Source organism: Labeo rohita, chromosome 7 (assembly GCF_022985175.1).
Source record: "Labeo rohita strain BAU-BD-2019 chromosome 7, IGBB_LRoh.1.0, whole genome shotgun sequence".
In the NCBI taxonomy this organism is placed as follows: Eukaryota; Metazoa; Chordata; class Actinopteri; order Cypriniformes; family Cyprinidae; genus Labeo; species Labeo rohita.
In genome coordinates, this window is record NC_066875.1 from 29641829 (window position 1) to 29654677 (window position 12849).

At 37.6% G+C, this 12849-nt stretch overlaps 1 protein-coding gene across 1 annotated transcript in view; it reads left to right on the top strand.

Annotated features, from left to right (window-relative positions):
- itga11a (integrin, alpha 11a) overlaps positions 1 to 12849 on the top strand; it is a 47037-nt gene that overhangs the window by 20751 nt on the left and 13437 nt on the right. The window contains 10 exon segments of the mRNA XM_051116197.1: positions 631 to 775; positions 1019 to 1184; positions 1454 to 1524; positions 5472 to 5616; positions 5856 to 6004; positions 6607 to 6750; positions 9302 to 9505; positions 9591 to 9721; positions 9810 to 9976; positions 12731 to 12849. Of these exon segments, the coding sequence (XP_050972154.1) occupies positions 631 to 775; positions 1019 to 1184; positions 1454 to 1524; positions 5472 to 5616; positions 5856 to 6004; positions 6607 to 6750; positions 9302 to 9505; positions 9591 to 9721; positions 9810 to 9976; positions 12731 to 12849 (1441 nt within the window).

Consider the following 12849-nt stretch of genomic DNA (forward strand, 5'->3'; position numbering starts at 1 on the left):
CCTTGTTTGTCCTAAACAGTTAAACTGCACACCGTTCTTCACAAATTCTTTGGTTTTCCAGCATTTTGTGTATTTGAACCCTTTCCAACAATGACTGAACGATTTTGAGATCCATCATTTTACACTGAGGACAACTGAGGACTCATATGCAACTCAGAAAGAAAAGAATTATGCATTAAGAGCCAGGGGTGAAAACTTTTTGAATTTGAAGATTAGGGTAAATTTAACTTATTTTGTCTTCTGGGGAACATGTAAGTATCTTCTGTACCTTCTGAAGGGCAGTGTGAAATGAAAAAAAAAACATGATATTTAGGCAAAATAAGAAAAATGCACACATCCAAAAGTTTTCACCCCCTGGTTCTTAATGCATTGTGAACAGCTGTGGATCATTCAGGTAAGAACACTGTATTAAGAAAATGCTAATTTGGTGTTTAAGGAACATGTTTTGTAACACTATAAATGTCTTGACTGTCACTTTTGATTAATTTAATGAGTCCTTAATTTCTAAAAATAAAACAAATAACTGACCCCCAACCTTCTGAACGGTAATGTACATTTTACATATTGACATCAACAGAGCCCAGGAATGACATTTACAGAGCATAATTTATTATCTATGGATGTTCACAGCTCAGAGGCCTTTAAACAGGGAGGTAGAAGAGGAGCAAAGAAGGTCATGATCGTCATCACAGATGGAGAATCACATGACAGTGCTGACCTGCAGCAGGTCATTGAGGACAGCGAGAAGGACGGCATCACCCGATATGCCATTGCTGTAAGTGTTGCCTTCCTTCAGTTTGTCATTCCTAATTTTTTTAGCTGTGGCATTGATCAGATGCCCATTCTCATGCTGAAATTATAAGGCAACCCATTTTAAAATGGGCATTAAACCAACCATTGAGGTCACATTCAGCTGAAAAATGCCCAATGCTTTTAACATTACATTGTGGGCTTGGGCACTCGAGTGAAATGCGTCATGTTCAGGCTGATTGATTCTTAGGGTCCTTCCTCACAACAGGTACTGGGCTACTATAACCGCAGAGGCATCAACCCAGAAGCTTTCCTCAATGAGATCAAGTACATCGCTAGCGACCCCGATGATAAGCATTTCTTTAACGTGACAGACGAAGCAGCTCTGAATGACATTGTGGACGCTCTCGGAGAGAGGATCTTCAGTTTAGAGGGTTGGTGGTTTTACCGCACCAGCACCACACACAGCATTGCATCATATCCATAACACAGCCCAAAACCTCAGCCTGTAAAACATTTACATCTCTGCACAGCACTACACTGTAAATCTCATCGGACCAAATCTTAAAATTTATACCACATCTCTTTGATACATGCTTTGTGCCAACCCGCTATTTAAGACCACTGAAATCTGCACTCCTTCATTGTAGGAAATGGCGGATTCTTTTGCTCTCCCTTGTGTTCATTTTGTCTCTGTTTGCAGGGACTAGCAAGAATGGGACAGCATTTGGTCTCCAGATGTCTCAAGCTGGCTTCTCCACACACATAGTGGAGGTAAGTCTGGGTGTCCATCAGTCTGTAGGTTCTCGGTCGACTCTAGTCCTCAAATTCACAGCTCTTTATTTCATCTCAGTTGAAAGAAAACCCCAGACAGGTTGACCGAGATCAGATTAAGACCTACTTTGTGTGAATTAAAAGTCAGACGTTCAGTGAATGTTTAGGGTTGCTTTCTTTGAACTAAAACCGTATCTTTCCATCTTTCTTTCTGTCTTGAACATTCTTCATTCTTTTCTTCTCTTTCTGTAGGTCATCTCTGTATGTCGCTGTATGTCAGTAATATGATACACCAAAAATATTACACCTTTACAGTGGTGAGCAGATAAGATTCCTCCCCGATAATTCAAACAAGCCTCTTTCTGATTCTCATTCCAAAGAAACGAATATAAGGTCCAGGTTTTCCCAGGGAAGGGATTATTGTGATGAGAAGTGTGGAGGAGCCTCACCTCAGGGGAGAAGGAAAATGTCTTCATTTTTTCCTTTTCTATCTAAACCCAGAGCTGATATGAGAGCTGGCTTGTCCTCCAGCATCTTACTCTCCCATACTGTACCTGCTGTTCTGGCAGGCCGTCTGCCATGCTCCATCCAAAAAATCTGCCTAGACTGTACCTGGTAGGTCTGTATCCATCCAAGTCCTGCTCCCAACTGTAACGCTAATCATCGCTGTCCAGGTTGCACAGTTTCCTAATGCAACCCCTCTTTTCCACTCCATCCCCTGAAGGCAAGCACAAACTGCTGTGAGAGTTATTAATATCTAGTCTTTTTTGTGGAAGAAACAGATAGGAAAACTCCAGATGGCCATTGGGATGACTGGAAATCTAATCCATCAGGCCTCTGGATGCCTGGAACAGCATCTGCAACAAAAGCAACTTAAGTGTTGAGAGGGATAAGTTGTTGGAAAGAATGTTTGCACTCTAGGAGAAAATCATACCCCTAAATCCAGATGGTACTTTCTGAAAGCATATGTAGATTTAAATATGCTTATATACTACATACACTTTATTTAATGCCCCAAAATGTTTTTGCTAGCTTTATTTGTAGATTCTTGTACATTTTAAATGATCACTAGAGAACGTTATTTGATGAGATATGCGGTAGCAATATAACGTGATTACATAAATAACAGTGAATTCAGCTATTTGATTGATAGGCAATAAAAAAATATTTTTGGTGGTGTAGCTTAATGGATTTGTTCACTTCCAGGATAAAAACTTCCTGATAATTTACTCGCCCCTGCGTCACCCAAGATATTCTTGTCTTTCTCTCTTCAGTCAAATAGAAATTAAGGTTTTTGAGGAAAACATTTCATTTTTCTCCATATGTGACCTTGGACCACAAAACCAGTCATAACCAGGGTCTATTTTTTAAGGGGAAACACTGCAGGCAAAAACACTGTTGCAATGCACCTATCAAGTTTGAGATTTTAGGCTTTTTTGGTTTTAATAAAGTGTTTTTTGAGACGAGTGGAAAGAAAACATCCAAAAGACACTTTAATAAGTCAACTGGGTAAGTAAGGCGATAACTATCAGTTTATTTACCCTATCTTGCCTTAATCATCTGAAAGCTGAATAAATAAACTTTCCATTGATGTTTGGTTTGTTATGATATGACAATATTTGGCCAAGATACAACTATTTGAAAATCTAGAATCTGAGGGTGAAATAAAAAAAAAAATATTGAGAAAAGCACCTTTAAAGTTGTTCAATTGAAGTTCTTAGCAATGCTTATTACTAATCAAAAATTATTTTTTAATTTAGTAAACTTACAAAATATCTTCATGGAACATGATCTTTACTTCATAACCTAATGATTTTTGGCCAAAAAGAAAAATCAATAATTTCTTTCTTTGCATGTTCACTTTATAAACACTGGGTTCGTACTTCTGCCTACGTAAACACGTGACCTTTCCAACATGATTACATAATGCATGTGGTTGAGCTAGTGCAAGATGAGCATTTGTGGTTAAAAAGTATGTAAATTTTAATGTTTTTAGAAAATTACTGATAGTTTCACTAGATTAGTCCTTATGCCCTTATTCCTCTGCTGGAATGAGCCCTTTGAAGCTGCATTGAAACTGCAGTTTGGACCTTCAACCCATTGGCTCCTATTGAAGTCCACTATATGGAGAAAAAAATTTGGAATGTTTTCCTCAAAAACCTTAATTTCTTTTTAAATGAAGTAAGAAAGACATGAACATCTTGGATGACTTGGGGTGAGTAAATTATCAGGACATTTTTATTCTGGAAGTGAACTAAGTGAACAAATTTAGAATTAGAAGCAATTTTTGTAGGCTGGTTGGGAAGGAAGAAAACAGATGGATACCACAATAATCTCCCAGACTGAGTTATTTATCTGTGAACAGGCTAAAGTAAGGCAATCAAGGTTAATTAACATTTTCAGTTTCAATTTTATTTGACATTTACCAGGATTATCAGTGTATCACTTTTATTGAATGTCAATTCAATTCATTCATATACCATGTGGTATATCATAAAGGCTCAGAGTAAACACATCCAATGTGGTGGAGAGTGCAGACTGTAGTGTTAACAGGAATAAGCTTCAGAGGTTTAACTGGGTAAAAATTAGACTAACAAAAGAAAATTTAAAAAGCGTGTCCAGTAAAAGTGTTATGAACTCCAGGGGCCGATAATAAAGTGGGTGATGGGGAAAAGGTAAAGTAATGCAGTCCTGGTGGCATCAGGTTTAGAGGCGGTCCTGCTTTGTGACTCCATGCTGGCCTTTTAGCACATTTTCTGCATGCGATTGTGGGGCTGGTTCTGTAGAAAAGAAAAGCGATGGTGGATTTATGGCATCGGTGATGAGGTGCAATGGGCACCAGGTGCACAACATCACACGTAGCCAGCACTGTTCCCTTGACTTGTGGCTTAGAGCAGAAACTGATGAAAGGATGAGGTCACACCATAAAGGCACACAATACGGGAGGCTTTCTGGAAAACTCTGGTGGTTTCATCCACTGTGCATTTTGTTCTCTGATTAAAAACCAAAAAGCCATGGTTATCAGCTCTCTGTGTTTGTGTTTACGAAGTTCTGAAGTATCGATTGAGCAGAGCGGCATGTTCTCAGTGGGCTGCAAGCTCGGTAAGAATGTTCCGTATGGCCTGGAACGGCTCACAACGTTGTTGTTTGTTTATATGTAAGCAACCGTCCTGGAATTTCAGTTCTCTCTAAACATGAACTGAAACCACTTGCTCTCATTCCAATTACTGTCTACATAATTAACAGCAAATAAATAACAGTGTGGGATGCCAAACATTTTGTCCATAAATTACAACAGGATAAACCCATCACTAAGGAAATAAATTGTTTATGAGGTTTCCATGGCAAATGACTGCAAAGCAGAGAAATTGTAAATGAGCTGGATGGACACTGAGAATAAGATGAAATGTGTGAATCACTGTATAAATTTACTGAGAGCTAAAGAAGGTCAAGAATGTTGCTACAGTATGTACAAACAACTAGGAAATGTGCAATGTTTCTTCAAACTGTGTTTTAAATCTACAGTAATCCTCAAGATATTTTTGTAAATTAATTTTACTGCCTTCAAACATTATGCTATGAAGGCATGTTTGATGCATTGGCTTTTAAGAGTTTGAGTTTTGATATTCAGTGATTGATTTTATTATTTTTCAGCAACTGTTTTAGAATTCAGTCTGTGCAAGTCTTACTAACATTCTTTTAATATTTGTCTAAAGTGGTGCAACTGGTAGCAAAAAGCACATTAATCCATAACTGCCTACTGCAAATAAAAAAATAGTTGGAAGATGGAGAACTGGCAGCTGAAAACACAACAAATGCCTCCATTTATCAATTTATAGACCCAAAGTCTGTAGTTTAATGCCATCAGAGTATACGAATAGAGTATGACAAATATCATTAGTTTCCTGAATTTTGTGTAATTGTGGATATATTCATATGCTCTGCAGGACGGTGTTTTAGTGGGAGCAGTGGGAGCTTATGACTGGAATGGGGCGGTACTGAAGGAGACTCGTCAGGGTAAAGTGGTCCCACCAAAGTCTTCTTATGAACAAGAGTTCCCAGAAGAACTGAAGAACCATGGAGCATACCTGGGTAAATAATTTGAACCTATACTTTAAACAACGGTTATCAATGCCGACAGTCGAAATGCACCAGAATGATCTGCTACATTTAAATGATGTCTGCTTATTTGACGTTCTTCTTTCTCCATTCGGTGCATTATTTTGGTCTCATTTTATCTTCACTCCTCTCTGTTCTCAAGCAAAGTGATTCATCCAGTATACTGTTTTTAAAGTGACAGGCATGTCATCTTTCTGATTTTGTGTTTGTAGGTTACACCGTGACCTCAGTGGTTTCAGCTCGCAGTGGCCAGTTATTTGTAGCGGGAGCTCCTCGGTTTAACCACACGGGCAAGGTCATCATCTTCACCCTGAAAAATACTGGGGAGCTCACTATATTACACTCACTCAAAGGACAGCAGGTAATGAATCTAAAAATATGCTTACAAACACTTGCAGTGCACAGTGTTTGTATATAGTGCTCCCACAATCTGCAGCTCTGACTCATCTTTCAAGACTTTTGTGTGTTTACAACTCTCCCGCTTAACAGTACTCATACTGTACAAAGAGCAGTGATCAGCTGGTCATTGTGTTTTCAGTTTGGTACATTTCTCTCCTGGCTTTCATTTGCGACAAATGGACTGTCTAGACTAAACTTATCCCTCACAACCCATGTGCTTCTCATCACAGTCCTAAAGCATGCAAATAAATTCCCTCTCACAAATAAAAAACAGATATATTAAATATTTTTTAAAGAGATTAACATTTAACAGGTGATTAGCACCATAGTAAACAGCCTTAAATATAATCCTATTAACTGTGCATTGTTTTCATGTGACTTGATATTCAAAAAGCATACAGATGATTAGAAAAGTGATAGTAAGCAAGTGGCATGGCTTAACTCACTCATCAAAGTGTTTTCATGTATTTTAATGCTTACGTTGACATTTGCGTCTTCAAATGAGGTGTTTCACCGTGTGCACCAGTAGTAATCATTTTGGTCTTGATGGATGTGTTAATGCAGATCGGGTCATACTATGGCAGTGAGATTGCTCCAGTCGATCTGGATGATGATGGAGTGACTGATAACCTGCTGGTGGCTGCGCCTATGTTCTTCAGTGGAGGCTGGGAAAAGGGCAAAGTCTACATTTACAGAGTCACAGAGCAGGTAAAGACTCTTTATTCCTTCTTTCTTGTGAAAAACAAGTTAATTAGCCACTGACTAGGTATTATATTACCTCCTGTTTACTTCTCACCCCAAATACAACACAACAGATGTTCTCTTCTGTTTTAAAGGCGAGAGATCCAAGCTCCAAAACTGTGCCTGTGCATTAATGCACTTCCTCATTAATGGTCTCATGTAAATACTGACAGGCTTTTGCCACCTGCCATACTTCGCATCGGAGAGTAGTGGAGGGTGAACTCAGCAGGAAAATATTTCCCCCTTGAAATGTAATTATATGAAGCTCACAGAGAAAGAGAACAGCTTTAATAAATGGAAAAAGCTGGAGCGCATGCAAGAGCAATGCCATGAATAGAGCAGACCTCCATCTTTATTCATTTAGCTCTTATAAGCTATTTCCTTACAGCCTTAACCAGGAGACCACAATCTGTATTATACCTCAGGTTGCAGCCAGACACTGGGTACATCAACAGTGCTGGTCATCAATGCTGGCCACTTCTCTTCTCTTCTCTTCTCTTCTCTTCTCTTCTCTTCTCTTCTCTTCTCTTCTCTTCTCTTCTCTTCTCTTCTCTTCTCTTCTCTTCTCTTCTCTTCTCTTCTCTTCTCTTCTCTTCTCTTCTCTTGTAATCTGATGCTATTTTAGGAAGGCTGAGAAAACAACTGATTTCACATGTCTGTCGTCTATAGTCGTATATTTTCAGAGAGAGAGAGAGAGATTTAGGAATTTAGGAGGAGGGTTATGTGCATGGCTAATTACTCTCCCAAATACTTGGCTGACATGAACAGTCTTTGCTTTGAGAAATTGCACCTTTCCCTCAAACTTTCCACCCTTTTGAAACTAATTCAGAGGCACAAATACATTCTCACATTAAGTGATAATACAGGAGTTCTTACATTTGACCTTGGGAATCTGGTTTGGACTGTATTAGTCAATGTTTGTGCTTATAACTGTTCATTTGAGTCTTGTGGTATATTTTTTGCATTTCTTTCTTAAAATATACCGTATGTGAGGCTGCATTTAATGCAGAGACTTTTTTTGTTCTGTTGGATAAAAGCAACAATGTCGCCCAAATTTCTTACATAAACACATGGTGGGATGTCGTCGTGGTCTCTGGATCTGGATAACAAATTCCTCAAAGGATTGTCTCTGGCTACAGAAATGTTTAGCTCTTATTTATGTCCTAAGTGGATATGTCCCTCATAAACAGCCTCTTTTCTGAGTATATACACTTATTTATGATTGGAACGTGATATAAATATCAAGAAAGTGCTCCTATTCCTTATTAAAAGTTTGCATTGAACATTTTTGTCCAACAGCAGTATAAACTTTTATGTATATATGTATTTTAAACCATAATATTTATACAGACTGTATTCCAAATGTATTTTTTTTTTTCAATTAAGGCTTCAAGATTTTAGTTTTAAGCCAAAGCAGTATTAAATTATGGGTTAGATTAGCATCCAGTGTATAAATACACAACCAAAGGTTTTGGATTTTTAATGTTTTCTAAAAAGTGTCTTCTGCTCACCAAGCCTGCATTTATTTGATCCAAAGAACAGCAAGAACAGTAAAAATTATGAAACATTTTTACTATTTAAAATAACTGATTTCTATTTAAATATATTTTAAAATGTAATTTATTCCTGTGATTTTTAAAGCTGAATTTTTGCATCATTACATCCTAATATTCTGATTTGCTGCTCAAAAAACATTTATTTTTATTATTATGTTGAAAACAGCTGAGTAGATTTTTTTTCAGGTTTCTTTGATGAATAGAAAGTTCAGAAGAACAGCATTTATCTGAAATAGAAATCATCTCCCGCCCCCTCACCAAAAAATTAGACTGACTCCAAGCTTTTGAATGGTATAGTGTATAATGTTACAAAAGCTTTTTATTTCAGATAAATGCTGATCTTTAGATCTTTCTATTCATCAAGCAGTCCTGGAAAAAATGTACTCAGCTGTTTTAAATATTGATAGTAATAATACAAATGTTTCTTGAACAGCAAATCAGCATATTAGAATGATTTCTGAAGGATCATGTGACAATGAAGACTGGAGTAATCATGCTGATTTGATCACATGAATAAATGACATTTTAAAATATATTCAGATAGAAAGCAGTTATTACAGATATTTCACAATATTACTGCTTTTGCTGTATTTTAGATAAAAAAAAATGCAGGCTTGATGAGCAGAAGAGAATTCTGCATGCATTCTGCAAAAACATTTAAAATCTTACTGTTCAAAAACTTTTGACTGGTAGTGTAGGAGTTTATAATGAATATAGACAAGAGTACAATCCAGTGCATAACAGCATTTTCAGTGCATTTTGGGGTCAGTTGACTTCATTAAAGAGTAAAATATCTGTACATTGTTGCATCGTGAACCTATTAGTTCACCCCCTGCCTCTGCCAATTGTGGTGTACAAGCTATCAACTTTTATGGCGCACCAAAGCTGATTTAGTTCACGTCATGCTGTAACTAAATTGTGTCCTCCCTCACGGCAGCCTTTTATGCTTGTTTTCCCATTAGCCTCGTTTTATACTGGAGGGCTCGCTGGAGATCTTAGATCAAGGTCAGAATGCCCGTTTCGGCTCTGCGCTGGCCCCAGTGCCTGATCTTAACGGGGATTCATTTAATGATGTGGTAATAGGAGCTCCGTTAGAGGATGACCACAAAGGAGCCATTTACATCTACCACAGTCAACGCAACAGAATACTGAGAAAATATAAACAGGTACCACATAAGTGTCCAGCTACTCTCTCTATTTGCTTTGAATAGTTAATTATGGATTTTTACATCCACCTCTTTTCTCTGTCAGAGGATCGGTGCTGTTCAGCTTGCCCCGGGTCTGCAGTATTTTGGTCGTAGTATCCATGGAAAGATGGATATGAATGGAGATGACCTGGTGGATCTAGCTGTGGGCTCCCTTGGTGCTGCGGTACTTCTTTGGTGGGTTGATAACACTGGGTTAACTACACTTTATTTACCAGTTTCTCCTAAAATACCTTAATAACATACCGTTTTTGCTGTGCTGCAGGTCTCGAAGTGTTGTCCGAATCCATGCCACTGTTCGATTTGAGCCCAGCAAGATCAATATATTCAATAAAGACTGCCGGAGAGGAGGGAAAGATGTGACCTGCATGTCAGCTATTGTATGCCTGAATATCACATCTCGGACTCCTATCAGACCTGCAGAGGAAATAGGTCAGTTTTTATATCTTTATAAAAAATAAAATATTGAACTTTAATGTCTTCTAAGTCTTTCTGAAGACATGGTATATAAAAAGTTTAATTTCATGTACATGAAATGGTCTTCGTGAAATGACTACATCTGTTATACTATTGGATTGCAACAGTTCTTTGGTCAAAGGGTGACAAGTTGAGCTTTTATCCAAACAAACTCTATTCTGGAAGAACAGGAAGTTATGGAAGTGCTTTGAAAGCAGCAGTTTCCTCTCACCATATAGTTGAGTTGAGTATCTTTTGGTTACAGCATCATTAAAGCTAAAGAGCTGACAGCTGGCGGGGTTTACATACCACCGACCAGCTGCATATCCAGTGTAGTTCAGTTAAGGTTTCCCTGCTTAGCATGCCACGTATTAGCATGAAAAAGATATCATCAGTAGTGATGAATTGTTCAGCATACACTAATCTCTTGATCTTTCCTTTGTTGCTTTGTTGATTCAAGATTTACCTTGGGAGTGGAAAAGAAAAGCTGCTTAGCCAGCTCTGGAAATTTAGTAGTAGACAGGTTGTGTGATGATTCTGGCTGAAATAACAAAAGAAATTAGTATGGAAGTCTTTTGAGCATGTGCAATATTGTGTCTAGAAGCCAAAGCCTCTTGAACAGTTTAAAATAATAGTATTCAAGCAGATTAGATTGGTGGCCTAAATGGTTGCAGATAATATAGAAAGGTGTTTTGTTTTATGCCCTACACGTGAAGTCATTGCTGTGCAAGAACACTAAGCACAAAGCGATGCAGACTGGACTGGCTTGCTGCATTAAAATGCCTCAGTCCCTCCGGACAGGTCTAGTTAGTGTTTGACACATGCAGTTTGACTTAAGGTCTTGGTGACCATCATAGGTTTGTTTTGAAATGCATGTGCTGGAAGGTCAGGTTGCTGTGTAATGTGTGAGACCACAGAGCAGCACAACTGTTTTTAGTTAACCTTCATGACCCCAGTGCATCTCCATCACGAATGTCATGGGTGTGAAACTGATGTAATGGTCTCAGAGAGATGCCATGTCTTAGTCTTTATGGTCATCCAGTGGGATCAGACTTTTGGGACAATATAACAGAAGGCACATATTTTATTTTGATCTAATTCTCCTCACATGTGCTGAGGAGAGTTATAAATATGTTAAGCCTTCTAAAAAAGTGTGTCATTTATTAGCGCACAAAGCTTTTTTCAGCCAGTGAACAAGGTTCAAACTGTCTTTAGGCAAACTTCTTTTTGAACCTCACCAGATAGCCGAACATCCTCACGTCATTCAGATCTCTTAAAAGGGTTTGCCTTAAGATTTGATTTTATGTCTTTTAAGGCCTCAAAACTCCCAAATGCTCTCAGATCTCCTGAGGATCATCAATTTCAACTCTAGAGTCTCTTAAATCTGTCTGTAGTCCGCACATGGTAGAGCACTATTATGGCCATAAATAATTGGTCATAAAGTTGATGCTGTGCGTCTTTGCTGTGCTTTTAGTGGTGTAACTGATGATGCAAACAGTGGTATGCGAAAGTTTGGGAACCCCTTGCAGAATCTGTGAAAATGTGAATAATTTTAACAAAATAAGAGAGATCATACAAAATGCGTGTTATTTTTTATTTAGTACTGTCCTGAGTAAGATACTTTACATAAAATGTGTTTACATATAGCCCATAAGACAAAAAAAATAGCTGAAATGATTAAAACATCCCCATGCAAAAGTTTGTAAACCTTTGTTTCTTAATACTGCGTGTGGACGATCTACGACTGTTTTTTTGTGATGGTTGTTCATGAGTCCCTTGTTTGTTCTGAACAGTTAAACTGAGCACTGATCTTCAGAAAAAGCCTCCAGGTCCTGCAGATTCTTCAGTTTTCCAGCATCTTTTGCATATTTGAAGCATTTCCAGCAATAACTATGATTTTGAGATGCATATTTTTATACTAAGGACAACTGAGGGAGCCGGGGCATAAACATTTTTGAACATGTCCAAATTTTTCGTATTTTGTTGAAATAATTTTTTAGCAACAGAAGATACTTGCATGTATTTGCAAGGTAAATTAAGTACAGTTTACCTTGATCTTCAAAAAGTTTTCACCCCCCCCCCCAGCTCTTAATGCATGGCATTTCCTTCTGGAGCATCAGTGAATATTTGAACCTTTTTTAATAGTTGTGTTTAAGCACACTGCCGTTTCTTTTAAAGAAAGTAATACTTTTATTCAGCAAGGATAGATTAAATTGATAAAAATTAGTGACAGTAAAGAGATTCATAATATTAAAGAGATTCCTATTCTTCTTTTGAACTTTCTGTTCATCAAAAATTCCTGAAAAAAAATATCACAGTTTCCACAAAATATTAAGCAGCACCGTTTTTTTTTGACACTGATAATAATAAGAAATGTTTTTTCAGCACCAAATCAGCATATTAGAATGATTCCTGAAGGATCATGTGACACTGAAGACAGAAGTAATGGCTGCTAAAAAACAGCTTTGCCCTTTAAAATATATTTAAATAGAGTTTTTTTTTTTTTTTTTAATTTACTTCTTTTAAATTGTAATTTTGTATTTTAATAAGTATTACTGTTTTAATGTATTTTGATCAATTAAATGCCGGCTTGCATAAAAGACTTTTTCGAGAACCTTAAACATTTCAGTGGTAGCTTGTTTTCCAATATGGCATTAATTGTAAATAATGTGCAAAGTGATAAGTAAGCATTTCAGTGTTTGTTCACTCTATTCCTTCCGCTTCTTTTAGCTCTTAGCTACAATGCTTTCTTTGAGGAGAAGCGCTTCAACCCTCGAGCTGTGTTTGATGACCCAGATCGCCAGCAGCCACAGAATCTTACACTGCATCCTGGAGAGGAGACGTGCCAA